We start from the raw sequence: 23,218 nt of genomic DNA on the forward strand, positions 1-23,218 counted from the left end.
CTGTAAGTTTCTCCTGTTTATTTTGATACTGTTTTGCATGAGTTGTATGTCTTTTTATTATCATATTTTTATACCTTTTCTTACTGTAAGCACTGAACCTTTTTGTATTATAGAACTTTAACAAGTTGAACCTTGAATGTTCTAAAAGAATCCATAGCCTAAGGTGTGTGAGCCTTATGAGTGGTAGACATTATTAGTATTAATATTTCCGGGACTCATCGCCCGTGTATTCGGTGAGTGGTGGCAGCGTGTATGAGCGGGTGTGTGGCCTGGGTCGGTGTGTGATTTATGCTCCCATTACAGCATAGGACAGAGGCTGGATGCTGGACTGAGAGTGGGGAGATAGATTAACCCTTGCAGGCACAACACCAAGTCACGTGCTGAGAGCGGGCACTTGACGAATTAGTTACACCACGGGAAGGGATCCGTGACAACCACCCTATATAGTGCCCCCCAGTGCTGGATGCTGTGCTGCAGGTACCGGTGTAGACCACCCTATATAGTGCCCCCCAGTGCTGGACGCTGTGCTGCAGGTAACGGAGTAGACCACCCTATATAGTGCCCCCCAGTGCTGGACGCTGTGCTGCAGGTAACAGAGTAGACCACCCTATATAGTGCCCCCCAGTGCTGGATGCTGTGCTGCAGGTACCGGTGTAGACCACCCTATATAGTGCCCCCCAGTGCTGGATGCTGTGCTGCAGGTAACGGAGTAAACCACCCTATATAGTGCTCCCCAGTGCTGGACACTGTGCTGCAGGTACCGGTGTAGACCACCCTATATAGTGTCCCCCAGTGCTGGATGCTGTGCTGCAGGTACCGGTGTTGACCACCCTATATAGTGCCTGTCATGAACTGGGGATGTTTGGTTGCCCCTGTTCTTCATCAGGGATTTATTTATATCCCACTTCCCAGTTCCGGTTTGGAACTTGCAGCTCTCTGGCGACCCCCTTACCCTCAGGTCGGTCAGGGAACTGCACCTAGGGTAATTAGTCGCCAGAAAGGCTGCCCGGTCGTGTGCTGGCTATTGACCTCACCGAAGTGAGGGCGAAATATATCTATTACTGATCACAGGCGGGCAATCCACTTATAAAACCCTTTCCGTCACTGCCAGCTTTGCCCAACAAGCTCAGAACACTTCGCTGCCAACAGCTCCTATTACTTAAGATTAATAAGGATCAGGAGCCAACCCAATCAGTAGCAATGGCTTAGGTTAGAGGACTTAAGGGTACGTTTTAGAGCAAGGAAAACAAAACTAGTAAATATTATAACTTTTACCCCAAAAAGAAATAGGCATGCTCGCTGCCCTTATTGTGTTTCACGGGAAAGTTGTACTGCTGGAGGGCATGGCTCTAGTGTAGCAACCTTCCACTTGTACCAGACACGGTGTGCAGCCAACTCAGGGAGTTGTGGTCGGTCACCACGGTAAAGGGTCGCCCGTACAGGTAGGGCTGCATACGTTGCAAGGCCTAAACCATAGCCAGACACTCCTTCTCGATGGTGGAATAGGCCACTTCCTTCGGCAGAAGCTTCCGTCTCAGGTCCAACACGGGGTGCTCTTGGTTCCCCAAGTCCAGCTGGCTGAGCACAGCACCGAGGCCAAACTCGCTGGCGTCGGTCTGTACTAGGAATGGCCGACGGCTTTTAACACAGGAGAGCTGCTCAGTGCGGTTTTCAAAGACCAGAAGGCCACCTCACATCTGGCTGTCCAGTCGACTGTTTGGGGTAGCTTCTTCCTGGTGAGGTTCGTCAAAGGTTTTGCCAGGCCAATATAGTTCTGTACAAAGCGCCTATAATACCCTGCAGTGCCCAGGAAGGATATCACCTGCTTCTCGGTCCCGGGGGTGGGCCAGGACGCGATAGCGTCTACTTTCCCAGGCTCTGGCCTCATGGAGCCCCTGCCTACCCGGTGTTCCAGGTAGTGGACCTCGCTCATTCCCATCTGGCACTTTCCCGACTTGATGGTCAGGCCTGCTTGGTGAAGCAGGTGGTTGACCTTCCGTTGGAAAGTGACAGGGGCATTCTTCATGCCGAATGGTATGACCGTGGACTCGTACAGTCCGAAGGGGTGATAACGGTGGACTTCTCCTGTGCCTCGAGGCTCAGGGGAATCTGCCAGTATCCCCAACTCAAATCCATTATGAACAAATATTTTGCGCCAGCTAACCGTTCAAGCAGCTCCTCAATGCATGGCATTGGGTGTGTATCAGAGGCTGTGATGACGTTGAGCCTCCTGTAGTCCACGCAGAACCGGGTGTTCCGATCCTTCTTTGGCACGAGGACTACAGGTGAGGCCCACACGCTTTTGGACCGTTGAATCACCCCCTGCTGTAACATCTCATCGATCTCCTTGCGCATAACCTGCTGCACCTCGTCGGAGATCCTATGGGTGTCCGCCATAGTGGGGCATGATTCCAGGTGTCCACCTTGTGGACCGCTAACTCAGTCCTTCCGGGTCTGTTGGTAAACACGGCCCGGAAGGGTTCCATGGACTTGCCATACAGGAGCTCGAAGGGGGAGAACCCTGTTGAGGCCTGCGAAACCTCTCGGTAAGCGAATAGCAGGTGTGGGAGTGGGAGATACCACTCCCAGTTGCGCCGTTGTCTCACCCAGCATGCGTAGCATCTGTTTGAGACTACCGTTAAAGCGCTGACGCAAACCATTGGTCCGGGGGTGGTACGCACTCAATACAGATGCTTCACCTCCATTTTCTTACAGAGATCCTCCATTAGGAATTGGGTCCACTCGTCGGTAAGCATCTCCTTGGGAAATCCTACCCATGAAAAGATGGCCAACAGTGCATCCGCCACCTTTTCCGCCCTAGTTGAAGACAGAGCCACTGCCTCCGGGTACCGGGTAGCATAGTCTACGACAGTGAGGATGTATTGCTTTCCAGAGCTGCTGGGGACGGCCAGGGGGCCCACAATGTCCACTGTGATCCTCTGGAAAGGCTCCTCTATCACTGGCAGAGAGATCAGGGGAGCCTTGGGAACAGGCCAAGACTTCCCCACTCTCTGACAGGTGATACAGGAGTGGCAGTAGTTTGTCACATCTGTCCCCATCTTGAGACAATAGAAGTGTTGAGACAGCTGGTCCTCTGTTTTGCTGATCCCCAAGTGTCCAGCGAGCGGGATTTGCCAGGAACCGTCTCCTGCTATAGCTTTCCTCATTCCCTGAACACCCTCTCCATATCAGTCACGGAGAGCATCTGAGTGCAGAGCAGCCTGGAACTCCTGGCTGGAGGCAGCCAGAAGTGACATCAGGGTCCCTACCCCACGGGAATCCTATGGGACCTGCTCTGGGTCCATCTCTGGTTCAGTCAACCCTGTAACTGAGGAGGGTCCAGAAGGCAGAATGTTATCTGCGTTCCGGGCACTCTGACTGCGGGTGACAGCAGCTACGTAGGCTGTCTCCCCGGGGATTTCCACAGACCCATCAGCCGGTACTGCTCTGGGTTCTACCTCCCCATCCAACCCCATTTCCTCAGGAGCAGTGCTACTTATGGGGCAGTTACCTTCCTCTGTGGTACTGGTCAGTAGCACGGCATCACCTTCCTCACAGTTCCCGTGCATCCTCCCATCTCCCTTAGCACTGTCGCTTGCTCCTGTTAGGGGTTCCTCAGCTATCTCACTCCACAGAGTGACGTGGCTGAGCACTCCTGCACCTGTAGACACATCATCATTATCGGGTAAATGGTTATCAGGTAAATCATGGTCAGTTAATGCATGCACATTCACATCATTATCAATAGCATTATCATTACCCTTAGTATCAGATTGGGTATGGGGATCAGGAACATAATATGCAAACATTCTCCCTAAATCAGTCCCTAATAAAACGTCAGTGGGCAAGTTATCGGACAACCCCACTTCCTTCACCCCGCTCACAGCACCCCAATCGATAAAAACCCGGTCCATCGGCAAGGGACAGCAGACGCCCCCAATCTCGGTGAAAGTCAGGGTTTTCCCCGGAACAATCTCTTCAGGGGCCACCAGATCAGGTCGGATGGGGGTTCGTTTAGCCCCGGTGTCCTTGAGGCCTGTAGAGACTTGGCTCACCATAGTGACATGCTGCAAATTTTCATAGGGCCTTCCAACTGCCCCACTCACAAAAAGAACTTCTTCATTAGGCCCTGAGACCTTGGCTGGGGGTTCTTCTGCTTTTCCGGACACGTGGCGCTGAGATGTCCAGTCTGATTGCAGGAAAAACACTTGCGAGAGTCTGATGTAGGTCTGTGTTGGCAAAGGGTACAGGGCCTCATGTGAGTCGGTTGGCAGGGGTACTGGGGTTGGTTGATGGCTTACCCCCTTTCCAGCTGGTGGTGACTGGCTTCCGCACCTCCAGTTTATGGTTAGCCTTGTAGGTGTCAGCGATCTGCGCTGCTTTGTCCACGTCTTTTGGCTCCTGGTCCATCACAAACAGTCGCACTTCAGCTGGGCAAAGATGTAAGAACTGGTCTTTTATCATCAGGTCCCGCAGCTGCTCAAAGGTGGTCGCTGACAGTCCTTGGATCCACTGGTCAAAGTGGGTCCTGAGTCCATGCACCACATCACTGTAACTGTCGTGTGGGCCACGTTGGAGGTTCCGGAACTTTTTGCGGTAAACCTCAGGAGTTAGCTGGTACTTCTTTATCAGGGCCTGCTTGATGGCCTCATAGTCTCCATCATGGTCTGGCGGGAGAGAAGCAAATGCCTAAAGGGCTTTTCTTCTGAGCCTTGGATTTAGATATCAGGCCCATTGGTCCACAGGAAGCTGGTACTGTCTGCAGGCTTTCTCAAATGCGCGCAGAAAAATGTCCAAGTCCCAGTGCTTTTCTATCACAAGAAAGTGCTCTGGCCCAGGTTTAAGGAGCTGAGCATTGCTGGACTAACTGCTGGGCTGGGAATACCTCCGCCCCTGTGTCCTGATATGTACTTTTTTCCCTGTCCTGTATTTTGTATAATATGTCATGATGTGGTGCGACTTCTCTTTGGTTGTATTTACTGTACACTTTGCAATGTCATGGAATGTATGTAAGGGTACCGTCACACAGTACCATTTTAATCGCTACGACGGCACGATCCGTGACGTCGCAGCGATCGTATGATTATCGCTCCAGCGTTGTAGACTGCGGTCACACGTTGCAATCACGGCGCTGGAGCGATGCCGAAGTCCCCGGGTAACCAGGGTAAACATCGGGTTACTAAGCGCAGGGCCGCGCTTAGTAACCCGATGTTTACCGTGGTTACCAGCGTAAAAGTAAAAAAAAAAAAACCGTACATGCTCACCATCTGATGTCCGTCCGGTCCCTTGCCGTCCGCTTCCTGCTCTGACTGAGCCGCCGTACAGTGAGAGCAGAGTGCAGCGGTGACGTCACCGCTGTGATCTGCTCTCACTTTCCGGCCGGCAGACAGTCAGAGCGGGAAGCGGACGGCAAGGGACCGGACGGACATCAGATGGTGAGCATGTACGGTTTTTTTTTTTTTACTTTTACGCTGGTAACCACGGTAAACATCGGGTTACTAAGCGCGGCCCTGCGCTTAGTTACCCGATGTTTACCCTGGTTACAAGCGAACACATCGCTGGATCGCTGTCACACACAACGATCCAGCGATGTCAGCGGGTGATCAAGCGACGAAAGAAAGTTCCAAACGATCTGCTACGACGTACGATTCTCAGCAGGATCCCTGATCGCTGCTGCGTGTCAGACACTGCGATATCGTAACGATATCGCTAGAACGTCACGAATCGTACCGTCGTAGCGATCAAAATTGCACTGTGTGACGGTACCCTTACTTAACCTGTCTACTTCCCCCAATACTTGCAGCCCTAAGCTATAATGTAATTAAGCTTTGTCAACACCACTAGTGAAGGAATAGCCATTCTTCCTCACAGCAAGTGGTTAGTAAAATGCACATACTGGATAGACTAAGCGGAGCCAACCAGTCTTGAATCTTCTGGTGGACCCAACCATTAAATAGGTGTGACCCCTACCCCCTTCATGGGCTGATCTCAGGAGCTCAGACAATCCATTCTTATTTTTGAGATCAGATGTGAGTTGACCCTTGAAGGAGAAGGAGTGGGGATTCTTAGCCGAGGCAAGACCCCACATCCATCTGTGACTGGGGAAGCGAACGGGACGAGACTTGAGCTGAGGACATATCTCGTCGTTCGTGGGATTGTTTTGGGATTCCTTGGACTCGTGTGGACTATTGCTTTGTTAGCTGGCGCAAGGATTATCGGGAGGTGCCCCGAACCTGTTCCGTTGGACTAATGGTGGACTCTGTAGATCTACTTGCATGTGTTGTTCCAGCGTTCTTGATAATAAATCCGTTGAATCATCCCTTGGCCTGTTGTCCCTTCTTGCTCTGCCGTACACCCGGTCACACCCTGGATTCGGGCAAACTCCAGCTGGTACTGTCTCTCAGCCTCTCGCTTGGCTCTCTCCTGGTATGCTGGATCAGCTGCAGACGTCTCTCCTGATCGTCTGTGGGGCAGTGTTGCAGAGCCATTTGCAGATAGTGGTCCACACTACCCTGGTTGCGAGTAGGGCCGGCCTGCCCCGATTGGGCCTCTGGGCCGGTAACTTCCATACTTTGGCTGACTCCTGTCTCTGCTGAGCTCTGGGAACAGGCTTTATCTGCTTTGAGTTGTGCCAGTTCCGTGATCATTTGGTCCTTGGTTTTGCCATGGGGCTTAAGGCCGTACACCCCATCACAAACTGGTGGCAGCAGTGGGATCAGAGCAGAAGGAATGGAGGACAAAGGCCCATCAACATCGGGAACCAGCACCGCAGAGTACGAGAACTGGATTGCGATGAACCTACAAACAAAGGCCCGTGAACTGGGAGTCAGCTACAAGGGACTCTCCAAGGAGCAGCTAATTGAGGCTTTGGAAGGAGTTCGCCTGCAACATTACGCTGAGGAAGGATCCCCACAGCAAACGGAGGAAAGACAGCAGCCGGAGGTAAATACCCAAAAAAGTCAGTGGGTTGTGTGGTACGAGGAGGAGTTGGCATTGCTGGGAGAAGAGGCCACCATAGACGATAAGAGGGAGGCCATTCACAGAGCTCAGGAGATGGCATGGCTGGAGAGGCAGATCGCTTTGGAAGCAGCTAGAAGCTCCAGACAGACTGTAACCCCAGCACCCACCATGAGGGAACTCCCCAGAGTGTCCCGCAAAGACTTCAAGCCGTTTAATGAGGCTGCAGGCGACATTGAGGGCTTCTTCCAGGACTTTGAGCATCAGTGTCGATTAATGCAGAGGTCCCCAACCTTTTTTGCACCAGGGACCGGCTTTAAGCCAGACCAGTTTTCCATGGCCCGGTGGGGGTGGGGCAGGGGCGGGGCTTTGGTCATATGGGGGTGGGGTTATGGAGGGATGGAGCTTAGTGCATACTTATCATATAATTATGACATTTATAATGAGAATGTGATTCAACTTACCATAGGTTCAGGAATGAGTGGGAGCACCATGCTTGTTTCCCTGGTGCTCTGCACCATTATTGCCCCATAGCTGTGCCATATAGTGCTCTGCACCATTATTGCCCCATAGCTGTGCCATACAGTGCTCTGCACCGTTCATAATTGCCCCATAGCTGTGCCATATAGTGCTCTGCACCGTTCATAATTGCCCCATAGCTGTGCCATACAGTGCTCTGCACCATTATTGCCCCATAGCTGTGCCATACAGTGCTCTGCACCATTATTGCCCCATAGCTGTGCCATATAGTGCTCTGCACCATTATTGCCCCATAGCTGTGCCATATAGTGCTCTGCACCGTTCATTATTGCCCCATAGCTGTGCCATATAGTGCTCTGCACTGTTTATTATTGCCCCATAGCTGTGCCATATAGTGCTCTGCACCGTTCATAATTGCCCCATAGCTGTGCCATACAGTGCTCTGCACCGTTCATAATTGCCCCATAGCTGTGCCATATAGTGCTCTGTACCGTTGCCCCATAGCTGTGCCATATAGTGCTCTGCACTGTTTATTATTGCCCCATAGCTGTGCTGCTGCTGCTGCAATAAAAATAATAAAACACATACTCACCTGTCTTGCTTGCAGCTCCTCGGCGCCATCTTCCCGGCGTCTCTCTGCACTGACTGATCAGGCAGAGGGCGCCGCGCACACTATATGCGTCATCGCGCCATCTGCCTGCAGCCAGTGAGGAGAGAGAGACGCCGGGAAGATGGAGACAGCGGCGCCCGGCGTGTGGAACCAGGACAGGTGAATATGAGATACTTACCTGCTCCCGGCGTCCCGCTCCTTCCCCCGGACAGCTGCTCTTCGGTGCCGCAGCCTCTTCCTCTGTCAGCGGTCACCGGCACCGCTGATTAGAGAAATGAATAGGCGGCTCCGCCCCTATGGGAGGTGGAGCAGCCTATTCATTTCTCTAATGAGCGGTCCCACGTGACCGCTGAACAGGGGAAGAGCTGCGGCGCCGCGGACCGGCTGAAAAACCCCAACGGCCCGGTCCCGGTCCGCGGACCGGCGGTTGGGGACCTCTGGATTAATGGAAGTCCCAGAAAGGGAGAGAGTCCGACATCTGGTGGGGCTCTTAGAGGGTGGAGCTGCTTCAGCCTATAGAGCTATGGACCCTCGGCGGAACTGTGAGTATGCGGAGATTAAACAGACTATTCTAGAACATTATGCTGTGACCCCAGACACTTACAGGACTCAGTTCCGTACTTTAGCCTGTGATGAGGAAGTGTCTTTCAAGATGTATGCCCACAGACTCAAACAAATATGTCATCGCTGGCTGGAGGCAGAGGAGGCCTTAACCTGGGAGACCTTCCTCCAGGTTATCCTAAAAGAGCAGTTTTACTTCAAGTGCCCTGCTGAGATCCGGGAATGGGTGCGTGAGAGAAGACCAGCCACTGTGGAGCAAGCTGCTGCTTTAGCTGATGAGGTTCTCACTATCAAGCCTCATTGGAAAAATTTACTGGTGGATGGAGTAAATACTACCAACACCCCACCACCAGTGGTCTCTTGTCCTTCAGTCCCCAAAGTTTGCTGTCCCGCTAGACCACCACCTCATGTTGATACCCATGTGACTCACCTTCCAGCTAGTCCTACCCCTTCCTCTGAAATGCTACAAGGAGAGAAAGTAGTAGAGTGCAGGTGTTATGGATGTGGGCATCCTGGGCATCTGCAGGCCACCTGCCCAGCTATACAGTGGAGAAATCGGTCTCATTCCCAACAACCACCACATGCACCGTCACATAGATATCAGCCTCCAGGCTCCCTTACCTCCGTCCCCAGAGTGCACATGGGAAGGAGTGCGAATCAGCGCAGATGTTACCGATGTGGGCAGGCTGGGCATCTGCAAGACACCTGCACTCAGGGTCAATTGAGGATTGACCCTGCACCAAATCGGCCTATCAATTATTTACAGCCAAATACAATGGAGGAAGAGGTGCCACCGCTACAAATTGATTTGCCTAATAGCTCAGAAACCCATGTTCGACCATTAGGGGTTTATTGGGTGCGGGCCACATCCATGAGTTCCTTTAATCCTCAAAGAAAGCACGTACAGGAGGTCATGCTGGACGGTCGGAGAGTTATTGGCTTTTGTGACTCTGGGGCATTTCTCACCATAGCTGATCCCAGAGTGGTTCGGCCAGAGGCAATACAGCATGGACCTGGGATTACCATTGAATTAGCTGGAGGCCAATGGAAGAATATCCCAAAAGCAAGCGTAGAACTGGACTTTGGTTTTGGGGTCAAGCAATGCGTGGTTGGGGTGATGAGGGGCCTGCCTGCAGATATTGTCTTAGGAAATGATGTGGGAGAGCTACAATGTCGATTTGTGGGTGCCAGGAGCAGAGTTTAAGTCAAAGAGGATGTAAAATGGTGCCCGCCTTTAAGCCTACAGCTGCACCATACAATACAGAAGAGGCAGCCAACACCAAAATGCAGATGGACTGTCCAGGCAAGAGGAGCCCTGAGTCCGGTCAGCCATGCCTGTGTGTACTTAACCAGCGACCTGTAGAGGTCCCTAGTACGTACCCAAATTGGGAGGGGAAGGGATTGTCATGATATGTACTTTTTTCCCTGTCCTGTATTTTGTATAATATGTCATGATGTGGTGTGACTTCTCTTTGGCTGTATTTACTGTACACTTTGCAATGTCATGGGATGTATGTAACTTAACCTGTCTCCTTCCCCCAATACTTGCAGCCCTAAGCTATAATGTAATTAAGCTTTGTCAACACCACTAGTGAAGGAATAGCCATTCTTCCTCACAGCAAGTTGCTAGTCAAATGCACAGACTGGATAGATTAAGCGGAGCCGACCAGTGTAGAATCTTCTGGTGGACCCAACCATTGAATAGAAGGTGTGACCCCTACCCCCTTCATGGGCTGATCTCAGGAGCTCAGACAATCCATTCTTATTTTTTAGATCAGATGTGAGTTGACCCTTGAAGGAGAAGGAGTGGGGATTCTTAGCCGAGGCAAGACCACGTCCATCTGTGACTGCGGAAGCGAACGGGGCGAGACTTGAGCTGAAGACATATCTCGTCGTTCGTGGGATTGTTTTGGGATCCCTTGGACTCGTGTGGACTATTGCTTTGTTAGCTGGCACAAGGATTATCGGGAGGTGCCCCGAACCTGTTCCGTTGGACTAATTGTGGACTCTGTAGATCTACCTGCATTTGGTGTTCCAGCGTTCTTGATAATAAATCCGTTGAATCATCCCTTGGCCTGTTGTCCCTTCTTGCTCTGCCGTACACCCCGTCACACCCTGGATTTGGGCAAACTCCAGCTGGTACTGTCTCTCGGCCTCTCGCTTGGCTCTCTCCTGGTATGCTGGATCAGCTGCAGACGTCTCTCCTGATCGTCTGTGGGGCAGTGTTGCAGAGCCATTTGCAGATAGTTGTCCACACTACCCTGGTTGCGAGTAGGGCCGGCCTGCCCCGATTGGGCCTCTGGGCCGGTAACTTCCATACTTTGGCTGACTCCTGTCTCTGCTGAGCTCTGGGAACAGGCTTTATCTGCTTTGAGTTGCTCCAGTTCCGTGATCATTTGGTCCTTGGTTTTGCCATGGGGCTTAAGGCCTTGGAACGTACATATTCCAGCAAGAGTGTCCTTTTTCTGCTGGGAGTACCAGAGCTCTCCTTTTGCAGCCATAATTGCCATATAAAAAATAGGGCAGAAAAATGAAGAGAAGGGGAGGGGTAACCGCTTATATACACAGTATTGTCTCAGCTCTAATAAACAATGAGTTCGTTCTCCAAAACTTTTTGCGCAGGGTCCTTCCAAGAACCGTACAAGTTTTTAGTGAGAGTAATGATTGCTCAAACCAAATCACTAATACGCTATTATCTCACCGCTCTGCCACCAATATGTCAGGGATCCTATTTCACGATCCCACCTTCAGTTCCTGTTTTGGAACTTGCAACTCTCTGGCGCCCCCCTTACCCTCAGGTCAGTCAGGGAACTACACCTAGGATAAGTAGTCGCCAGAAGGGCTACCTTGCTGTGTACTGGCTATTGGGCACTCTGCAGGGAGGGCGGTATGTATGTCCCCAATCCCAGGCTGGTAATACACATATAGAACCTCCGTCCGTCACTGCCAGAGTCTCCCAAATCCCCAGGACACTCGCTGCCACTAGTTCCTCGTTTTACCACAAAATAAGTATCGGGTTAGGAGACAAGTACAGTATATAGAGGCAATTACAAAATAACAGGGATTAAAATATGAAGCTTACAGCTATCAGTCAATGGCACGCCATGTGTTAGGTGGAGAGAGTGGCGCCTTCCCCAAGGGATTTTGGTTCATCAGCACAGCTGTCTCCTAGCTGGCACCCCAGGCAAATGACCCCCATTTTTGTCTGGGCATCTGGGCTTTATACCCTTTGCTCAAAATTAAGGGTCTTTCCCCTGGATGGCCTCACGGGGTGGGCTGAGGTATGGAATGCACTCCCCTTTTCAGAAGTTACTAAAACCTTATTAATTCCATATCTCTGGCTGGAAACCTCGTAGAGTTATGGTGGGACTATCATTATTCTTGTTCTGAAATTAGCTTTCTATTAAGTCTACGCATGGAGTGGCTGTGTAGCTCAGTCGGGTCGAAATCCATTTCTCGGCTCCTGCTGGACGCTGAAGTTTCAAAACCCACCGGTGGGCAGCTCTACCGATGCAGATGCCAAAACTGTGAGCTTTCCACCTCTATCATTAGTCAGTGCTATGATATTTAAGTTTGCAAGGACAAAGAAGCCTTGGTTTGCTATGTGCTTCAAGCCTGCTTTCAACCAGTTTAGGGTCATAAAACTGCTCAGTGGAGTTGCTGGCACACTGGTTTCACATTACAGCTGTATAGCAGGGGAGGGGGAGTGGAATCACACGCATGCACATGCAGGCAGAGGAAACTGCAGCTGAGAGCTCTGCATGTGTAATTTGAACCCTGAGAAATTCGTCATATTTCCTGACTATGGTCCCCCATAGTCTCCATATAGTATGATGGTCCCCCCACAGCCCTCATATGGTATGATGGTCCCCATAGCCCTCTTATAGTATGATGGTCCCCATAGTCCCCATATAGTATGATGGTCCCCCACAGCCCTCATATAGTATGATGGTCCCCCATAGTCCCCATATAGTATGATGGTCCCCCACAGCCCTCATATTGTATGATGGTCCCCCATAGTCCCCATATAGTATGATGGTGTGCCATAGTCCCCGTATGGTATGATGGTCCCCCATAGTCCCCATATGGTATGATGGTCCCTCACAGCCCTCATATAGTATAATGGTCTCCTATAGGCCCCATATGGTATGATGGTCCTCCACAGCCCTCATATAGTATGATGGTCCCCAATAGTCCCCATATAGTATGATGGTCCTCCACAACCCTCACATATTATGATGGTCCCCATAGTCCCCATATAGTATGATGGTCCCCCACAGCCCTCATATAGTATGATGATCCCCAACAGCTCTCATATAGTATGATGGTCCCCCATAGTCCCCATATTGTATGATGGTCCCCAACAGCCCTGATATAGTATGATGGCCCCCATAGTCCCCATATAGTATGATGGACCTCCATAGTCCCCATATATTATGATGGTCCACCACAGCCCATATATAGTATGATGGTCCCCTTATGTCCCCATATATTATGATGGACTCCCACAGCCCTCATAGTATGATGGTCCCCATATAATATGATGGTCCCCCATAGTCCCCATATAATAAGATGGTGCCCCACAGCCCTTATATAGTATGATGGTCTCCATACAGTATGATGGTCCCCCACAACCATCATTTAGTATGATGGTCCCCCATAGACCCCATATAGTATGATGATCCCTCATAGTCCCCATATAGTATGATGGTCCCCCACATCAATCATATAGTATGATGGTCCCATATAGTCCCCATATGGTATGATTGTCCCCCATAATCCCCATGTAGTATGATGGTCCCCCACAGTCCTCATATAGTATGATGGTCCACCACAGTCCTCATAATGTATGATGGTCCCCCACAGCTCTCATATAGTATGATGGTCCTCCATAGTCCCCATATAGTATGATGGTCCCTGTCACGGATCCCACCGGATATGTCAGGGATCCCACGGGGAAGATACCTTTATCATCCTCACCAATCACACAAATTTGTCATGAACCGGGGTTGTTTGGCTACCCCTGGTTCATTCTGAAGGCAATTTATCTATATCCCACTTCCCAGTTCTGGTTTGGAACTTGCAGCTCTCTGGCGCCCCCCTTACCCTCACTTACCCTCAGGTCAGTCAGGGTACTGCACCTAGGGTAATTAATCACCAGAAAGGCTGCCTGCTATGTACTGGCTATTGGGCAGGCTGCAGAGAGGACGATATAACTACTCCCACTCAGGCGGGAACAATAATTATCAATGCCGCCGGTCGCTACACAGACGCCCGATTGCACAGGACAAAGTATACTGCCACCAGCTCCGATTTTCCCAGTATTAATGGGTCCGGAGCCAACGCAAATCAGTAGCGTAATTCACCTCAGACAATGCGACAATTCGTTATAGAACAAAGAGAGACAAGCTAATAAATTGTATATTTTACTCCTAACAAAGGTAGGCAGTGTTTACAAAGTATAAAAAGATATTATAAAGAAGACAAATCATGTGTACAATACAATTATAAATAAAGGATTAAAATTGAAAAGAACACTTACAGCTCATTATGTCATTGCATCATCATGGTGGGCCGTGTGCTGTGGGGGATGGTGGGCATATATCCAGATGCATCACCCCTGGCTTGCAGCTAGACCCCGGATGAAAGACACTGAAGACTGCTGCTTCACACAGATATTTCCTAGCTTAAAACCTAGGCACTCACCCTGTGATTACATCACCTAGAGGCTGAAACCTCCCCTTTACTTGGAGGTATGAAATGCCATTTTTACGCCTATTTCGCTGTATGAACCTCGTATAAGAAATACACCAGGATCCCGAGGTGCACCACGTCGGGGCGATTCTTTTAAGTGTAAACACGGAGCAATTACCTGAACCGCTGACTGAGAAATCAGCACTTTGCCCTTGTTGCGTTTAGCTGCTAGCTCTTTCAGTGAGTGATAGATCTATCGATGGACATCCGGAATATATAATTCTTATATCGCTAGCCCAGATTGGTGCCAATATATATCATGTTAATAGAACAAAGAGATACATGCAGTTTGGAAGTGTCTATACCAGTTTTGGCTGGTACTGGTTGGGAGGAGGGAATGAGTAGTTTAGGAAGATTTGTCTGCTGCAGCTAAAAGCCATAAAACTTCTTCAGTGATTCTAGTGAGGGTTTTGAATTACACACATAGTCAACAGGCAGAGTGAGAAGAGGGGGGTGTCGGAATGGCCCACAGCGTGTCTGTACTCAGCTTTAAGGGACGCAGCAGAGCTCAGTGTACGTGATCATAGAGAGTCAAATACCTCATGTTCCTGACAGTCCCCACAGCCCTCATATAGTATGATGGTCCCCCATAGTTCCCATATAGAATGGAAGAGGACTCTGCTTCCATCGATGTCAGGACCCCTGTGGGTGACGTCTCCATCCGTCCTCCGGTCAGCCAGGGCTTTATAGTGTCTCGAATAATGCTGAGAGTCCTCGCCGCTGTTCTGTGGATGGAGAAATTAATGGTTTCTCAGCATGGACTCTTGGTGGTTGGAGCTTCAGTGTCGGGTCAGCAGGGCCCCCTGGCACCACGTGTCTCCATGTTATGGGTGCTGTTCTGATAGCACGTCACCCTGTAATTCACTTTTATAATAAGTGATCACAGGAGCAGTTAAAGGGCCGATCATATGATCCAGTGCAATCGTTTAGTGCAGGGTGAGAGGATTGGGGCACGTCTGAGGCCTCACGAACCTTCAAATGATCGCTATATTATGTCTTCATCCGCAGATGATGGACCCCAGGGACCAGGAACTGACCATGACACCTCCTCCCACAGAACTCGGTAATGTACTGCAGCAGATACTGATGTGTCCACATGAGTTACAAATAAGGGGACACTAATGATTTGGTGGGGTGCCCAGTGATCCGAGTAGCACCCTGAAATCTGTATGTAGACACTCACTACATTATTCCAAATGGAAACTTCTGTTTTAGGACCCCCCTTGCCTCCCGTTTGTGGTGGGCAAAATCTTCGCCAGGTTTTTTCAGCAGCTGCCCTGCCACCTGGTGAATGCAAAGAAATGCCAAAACTGGGAGAACTGAAGATTGAGGGGCACCAGCAGAGGGCTCATTACCTCTCACTGAACTTCCAGTATCTGACCCACATGCTCCACATGGGTGGTTCTATCCAGGAGGCTCAAGAGAAACTGCAGAGACTGCTCCAGGTGAGAAGAGGGATCACAAAAGCACCATGTTCAAGAGAGACTGCTGAGTGCAACAGAGCATGAGAGAATGAGGCTGTAGGGACAGAGTGTGGACAAGAGAGGCTGTAGGGACAATGTGCGGAGAAGAGAGGCTGCAGGGACAATGTGCGGAGAAGAGAGGCTGCAGGGACAATGTGTGGACAAGAGAGGCTGCAGGGACAATGTGTGGACAAGAGAGGCTGCAGGGACAATGTGTGGACAAGAGAGGCTGCAGGGACAATGTGTGGACAAGAGAGGCTGCAGAGACAATGTGTGGAAAAGAGAGGCTGCAGGGACAGAGTGTGGATAAGAGAGGCTGCAAGGACAGAGTGTGGACAAGAGATGCTGCAGGGACAATGTGTGGACAAGAGAGGCTGCAGGGACAATGTGTGGACAAGAGAGGCTGCAGGGACAATGTGTGGACAAGAGAGGCTGCAGGGGCAATGTGTGGACAAGAGAGGCTGCAGGGACAATGTGTGGACAAGAGAGGCTGCAGAGACAATGTGTGGAAAAGAGAGGCTGCAGGGACAGAGTGTGGACAAGAGACGCTGCAGGGACAGAGTGTGGATAAGAGAGGCTGCAAGGACAGAGTGTGGATAAGAGAGGCTGCAAGGACAGAGTGTGGACAAGAGAGGCTGCAGGGACAATGTGTGGACAAGAGAGGCTGCAGGGACAATGTGTGAACAAGAGAGGCTGCAGGGACAATGTGTGGACAAGAGAGGCTGTAGGGACAATGTGTGGACAAGAGAGGCTGCAGAGACAATGTGTGGACAAGAGAGGCTGCAGGGACAATGTGTGGACAAGAGAGGCTGCAGGGACAGAGTGTGGACAAGAGAGGCTGCAGGGGCAATGTGTGGACAAGAGAGGCTGCAGGGGCAATGTGTGGACAAGAGAGGCTGCAGGGACAGAGTGTGGACAAGAGAGGCTGCAGGGACAATGTGTGGACAAGAGAGGCTGCAGGGACAGAGTGTGGACAAGAGAGGCTGCAGGGACAGAGTGTGGACAACAGAGGCTGCAGGGACAATGTGTGGACAAGAGAGGCTGCAGGGACAGAGTGTGGACAAGAGAGGCTGCAGGGACAGAGTGTGGACAAGAGAGGCTGCAGGGACAGAGTGTGGACAACAGAGGCTGCAGGGACAGAGTGTGGACAAGAGAGTCTGCAGGGACAGTGTGTGCTCAGATGAGGCTTCCAGGACAGTGAGTTGTGTGGAGAGACTGCAGGGACAATGTGTGGACAAGAGAGGCTGCAGGGACAGAGTGTGGACAAGAGAGGCTGCAGGGACAGAGTGTGGACAAGAGAGGCTGCAGGGACAATGTGTGAACAAGAGAGGCTGCAGGGACAATGTGTGGACAAGAGAGGCTGCAGGGACAGAGTGTGGACAAGAGAGGCTGCAGGGACAATGTGTGGACAAGAGAGGCTGCAGGGACAGAGTGTGGACAAGAGAGGCTGCAGGGACAGAGTGTGGACAAGAGAGGCTGCAGGGACAGAGTGTGGATAAGAGAGGCTGCAAGGACAGAGTGTGGACAAGAGAGGCTGCAAGGACAGAGTGTGGACAAGAGAGGCTGCAGGGACAATGTGTGGACAAGAGAGGCTGCAGGGACAATGTGTGAACAAGAGAGGCTGCAGGGACAATGTGTGGACAAGAGAGGCTGTAGGGACAATGTGTGGACAAGAGAGGCTGCAGAGACAATGTGTGGACAAGAGAGGCTGCAGGGACAATGTGTGGACAAGAGAGGCTGCAGGGACAGAGTGTGGACAAGAGAGGCTGCAGGGGCAATGTGTGGACAAGAGAGGCTGCAGGGGCAATGTGTGGACAAGAGAGGTTGCAGGGACAGAGTGTGGACAAGAGAGGCTGCAGGGACAATGTGTGGACAAGAGAGGCTGCAGGGACAGAGTGTGGACAAGAGAGGCTGCAGGGACAGAGTGTGGACAACAGAGGCTGCAGGGACAATGTGTGGACAAGAGAGGCTGCAGGGACAGAGTGTGGACAAGAGAGGCTGCAGGGGCAATGTGTGGACAAGAGAGGCTGCAGGGACAGAGTGTGGACAAGAGAGGCTGCAGGGACAATGTGTGGACAAGAGAGGCTGCAGGGACAGAGTGTGGACAAGAGAGGCTGCAGGGACAGAGTGTGGACAACAGAGGCTGCAGGGACAGAGTGTGGACAAGAGAGTCTGCAGGGACAGTGTGTGCTCAGATGAGGCTTCCAGGACGGTGAGTTGTGTGGAGAGACTGCAGGGACAATGTGTGGACAAGAGAGGCTGCAGGGACAGAGTGTGGACAAGAGAGGCTGCAGGGACAGAGTGTGGACAAGAGAGGCTGCAGGGACAATGTGTGAACAAGAGAGGCTGCAGGGACAATGTGTGGACAAGAGAGGCTGCAGGGACAGAGTGTGGACAAGAGAGGCTGCAGGGACAGAGTGTGGACAAGAGAGGCTGCAGGGACAATGTGTGGACAAGAGAGGCTGCAGGGACAGTATGTGCTCGGATGAGGCTTCCAGGACGGTGAGTTGTGTGGAGAGGCTGCAGGGACAATGTGTGGACAAGAGAGGCTGCAGGGGCAATGTGTGGACAACAGAGGCTGCAGGGACAGAGTGTGGACAAGAGAGGCTGCAGGGACAGAGTGTGGACAAGAGAGGCTGCAGGGACAGTATGTGCTCGGATGAGGCTTCCAGGACGGTGAGTTGTTTGGAGAGACTGCAGGGACAATGTGTGGACAAGAGAGGCTGCAAGGACAGAGTGTGGACAAGAGAGGCTGCAGGGACAGAGTGTGGACAACAGAGGCTGCAGGGACAGAGTGTGGACAAGAGAGTCTGCAGGGACAGAGTGTGGACAAGAGAGGCTGCAGGGACAATGTGTGGACAACAGAGGCTGCAGGGACAGAGTGTGGACAAGAGAGTCTGCAGGGACAGTGTGTGCTCAGATGAGGCTTCCAGGACGGTGAGTTGTGTGGAGAGGCTGCAGGGACAATGTGTGGTTTCAGTATGGTCAGGAAAGGCTGCAAGGATGGAGCATGGTCAGAAGAGGCTGCAGTTACCTGTGTGCTCATGATGCTGCTCACAGAGGGTTTACAGAGACCTGGCTGGTGGGTTTTAGCTCTCGGCCTCCTCATATCTCTTTTTCTGCAGGACTCTCTTCTAGAGGTCAGGGCATTCTGTGAAGAACACTCCTGGCTGTCTGACATCTACCTCTATGTCCAGTCCTGGTCTCCTCACATTCTGGAGAATCTACGGGGAAGATCTACCAAAGATTATGAAGATCTGATCCTTAAACTTCAACAGTGGGAACGACAAGTGCACGGACTTAAGGACTATGTTACCACAGCCATGATGGAAGTCAACTGTGAGTTCCTCCACACACTGACTGGTAAGAAGGATGGTTGATGCTCTTAAGGACATGTCTATGGTTTATACATGAGACAGATTCAGAGGACCCTCTTTCATGGGATAGAAAGAACCAACTGAGAATTTATAGTGACACCATATCTTTCAGGTCCATGCTTGGCTATCATATTACAGGATATCCTTGACCTCCTGACCTCAGAGGTGGACGACAAGTCTCATTCCCTGATCTGCGACCTATCACAAGCTCTGGAGATCTTCAGAGGGGTCTCAACTGAAATCTCATCATTTTCTAAAGGTGCACACAAGGTAAGATATCAGAAGCCAAAGGTAAAGGGCCTTGGGTCAGCAACATCTGGGGAGAATGACAGAGGCATGAGGATTAGATATCTGTATAGTGCGGTATGAGAATGATGTTTTTGTGGGTGTATATGTTACGTACGTGGTTGTGGAACTACTCTGCCACAGGAGAGCCTGGACTGGCGTAACTAAGAGACCACCTGGTTCTTCACTAGAGCCCCTTATGGTTGTTTTAGACTTGAGCCGCAGGTGGACACTAGGTGCTACTCCAGGAGAGACCGGAACCGTGGCTGCTGACCCCCAAAGGGGCAGGTAAGCAGGACTGGCCAGCAACCGGTTAACAGGAGGACTTGCTGCTCGTAGACAGAAAAAATTGAGGATCAGTAGGGCATTGCTGGCCCACAGGACAGGTACTGGGTCAGGAACGAACACGATAAGTTCAGGAACACAATACGGACTCTGGTACAGGATCACAGGTGCAGGTTTAGACATGACTGGGGAGGGTAGCGGTATATGTGCAGACAAGATGGATCAGGTTCTGGACTTGATAGAGGCAGGTGGGGCTCAGGAACAGGTTACAAGAGTACGGGCAGGATGGACAGGATAAGGTTCAGGGAACACAGGTACAGGGACCTTACAACTAGGTAGCAGGAAACACACTGATTACTAAATTTGCTAAGGCACCTTGCAATAAGCATTTTAAAGCATATAGAGAAAAAACGTACCCAAGAACCAAGATATAATCAATAAAAGGTGAAGCTTTATTAAAAACCATACTAAATACATGCATAAAATTAAAAGTGGTAGGGTGATGACAGAAGGAGGTCAGAAATGTGGAACTGCGACTCCCAAAGATTAAAAAGACACAATGTGGCAGTGTATGGATTGATGAGTTCAGAAATACAAAGTGTGGCCAAGTTACTCCTTCTGAGTGTAATCGGTAAACTGTACCTATCAAATGAAGGAGGAAAAGCACCAGCACACTAATAGTCAATTGTGTATAGAGAAGTGGAAGATATGGCCACTTACTAAGGACGAATGGACGTAGAGCGGAGTTCACGGCTCTATGGGATGAAGACTTTTCCAGCACGGAGCACTGGTTACGTTAATATTATTGTTGTGTTTTATTAGATATTTTCTTGCTCATCGGTTCATTCTCAGGAATCAATGTTTCCATTCAGTGACAGTAAGGGTACCGTCACACAGTGCCATTTTCATCGCTACGACGGTACGATCCGTGACGTTCTAGCGATATCCATACGATATCGCTGTGTCTGACACGCAGCAGCGATCAGGGATCCTGCTGAGAATCGTACGTCGTAGCAGATCGTTTGGAACTTTCTTTCGTCTCTTGATCACCCGCTGACATCGCTGGATCGTTGTGTGTGACAGCGATCCAGCGATGTGTTCGCTTGTAACCAGGGTAAACATCGGGTAACTAAGCGCAGGGCCGCGCTTAGTAACCCGATGTTTACCGTGGTTACCAGCGTAAAAGAAAAAAAAACAAAAAACGTACATACTCACATTCCGGTGTCCTTCAGGTCCCTTGCCGTCTGCTTCCCGCTCTGACTGACTGCCAGCCGGAAAGTAAGAGCAGAGCACAGCGGTGACGTCACTGCTGTGCTCTGTACTGCCTTACGGCCGGGAGTCAGTCAGAGCGGGACCAGAAGAGGTAGAGGCATATGTGATACAAGGACAAGAACCTGGACTAAATGGTACATCTTAGCGACCATGAACCAGCATCTGCAGCCGGTCTGGGTAGAGGGTGTGGAGGCTGCGGGGCTCAGTGACTCAGGAGCCTCTGTTACATTAATCAAAGAACCTCCCTTGAGAAAGCGGTCTGTGGTGGACGCGAAACGCGCGTCGGGGGGCTCTCTGCACACTCGGCCCCGGAATCCCTCCAACTTCTGCCCATGGTAAGTGCTGGCTGGCCCTACATGATAGCGGTTTGATATCTAATTACTACCTATTCCTTTTTGGGGCTGTGCCAGCCTACCGGTGCTATACTGTGTTGCACGTGCACTTTATACTATACACTGTGTTCCAAATTATTATGCAAATAATATTTCCTCATATTTTCTCTAAATTACCTATCTGGATTGCAGTCATTGTTATTTTCCAGTCATCTACTATTCTAGTATAATTGCAATGTTTTGGAACAAACTGCCTATGAAAACAGTATCTTTTTAAAAAAAATAAACACTCAAAATGCATGTTCCAAATTATTATGCACAGCAGAGTTTTCAACCTTTTTATTTTATTTTGAACAAAAAAATGGTCAATTGTGAAGTTATAAGCATTATCAGCTTATTACAGAATGAAATCAAACAGTTTCCAAGTGAAATCTTTATTCTAGGTGATGTTACATTTGCACATAGGACTCCTTGTTGGAAAGAAGCTTCTGAACTTTCTCGTCCATTGAATTTGTCAGTGTTTGGATGGTTTCTGCTTCAGTTGTTTTGCATGTGGAGAGAATCCCCTCCCAGAGCTGTTGCTTAGATGTGAACTGCCTCCCGCCATCATAGACACTCCTTTTGATGATGCTCCAGAGGTTCTCAATGGGGTTGAGGTCAGGGGAAGATGGTGGCCACACCATAAGTTTGTCCTCTTTTATGCCCATAGCAGCCAGAGATGCAGATGTGTTTTTTGCAGCATGAGACGGTGCATTATCATGCATGAAAATGATCTTGCTGCGGAAAGCACGGTTCTTCCTCTTGAACCATGGCAGGAAGTGTTGTTTTAGAAACTCCACATACATTATGGAGTTCATCTTTACCCCTTCAGGGATCATAAAGGGGCCGACAATCTCTCTCCCCATGATTCCAGCCCAAAACATTACTCCACCTCCTCCTTGTTGGCGCCTTAGCCGTGTTTTCATGGGGTGTCCATCAACCAGCCATCCTCCACTCCATCCATCTGGACCATCGAGCGTTGCACGGCACTCATCGGTGAACAAAACAGTTTGGAAGTCAGTCTTCATGTATCGTTTGGCCCACTGGAGCCGTTTCTGCTTGTGTGCAGTGGATAGAGGTCGTCGACAGGATGGCTTACGCACAGCTGCAAACCTCTGAAGGACCCTGCATCTTGTTGTTCTGGGGACGTTGGAGGCACCAGCAGCTTCAAAAACTTGTCTGCTGCTATGACCAGGCATTTTTGCAGCTGCTTTTTTAACCTTACACAATTGCCTGTTGGAAAGAGTCCTCAATTTTTCCTTATCAGCACGCACACGTGTGTGCTGGGAATCAGCTACATACTTCTTGATTGTGCGATGATCACGATGAAGTGTCTTGGCAATGTTGATTGTGGTCATGCCTTGACCTAAATACTCCACAATTTGTTGCTTCTCAGCAGCTGACACATCCTTTTTCTTCCCCATTTTGGCCAAAAATGTCGGCTGCTTAATAATGTGGAACAGCCTTCGTAAGTAGTCTTGCCTTTATTTGGACACACCAAACTAATGTGCACAGGTATCTGCAATTGTTCTCAGTGATATAAAGAGCTCTGACACACATCACCATCAATGAGTTTAAATGACAAACAAAAAAATTCTAACCTTATCACTCCTAAACTCTTTGTGCATAATAATTTGGAACACAGTGTATACTAGTAAGCACTAAGGGGCGCTTTTTGTTGGGGGCTTCTGGTTGCCCTGTTATCCTATCTGCACATGTGTCACTTTATTAGGTTGTCCCTGTTTTTAAATTATTATGGTTATATGTAATATGAACTTTCAATAAACTTTTGTCTTTTATGGT

General features: G+C 50.2%; 1 protein-coding gene across 1 annotated transcript in view; it reads left to right on the top strand.

Moving 5' to 3' along the window:
• Positions 1–23,218, top strand: part of DNHD1 (dynein heavy chain domain 1) — a 458,413-nt gene that overhangs the window by 147,291 nt on the left and 287,904 nt on the right. Inside the window, exons 9-12 of the mRNA XM_077299004.1 lie at positions 15,371–15,425; positions 15,578–15,807; positions 18,951–19,188; positions 19,315–19,472. Coding sequence (XP_077155119.1) covers positions 15,371–15,425; positions 15,578–15,807; positions 18,951–19,188; positions 19,315–19,472 — 681 coding nt within the window. The remainder of the gene's footprint in view (positions 1–15,370; positions 15,426–15,577; positions 15,808–18,950; positions 19,189–19,314; positions 19,473–23,218) is intronic.

This window comes from Ranitomeya variabilis, chromosome 3 (assembly GCF_051348905.1).
Source record: "Ranitomeya variabilis isolate aRanVar5 chromosome 3, aRanVar5.hap1, whole genome shotgun sequence".
Classification (NCBI taxonomy): domain Eukaryota; kingdom Metazoa; phylum Chordata; class Amphibia; order Anura; family Dendrobatidae; genus Ranitomeya; species Ranitomeya variabilis.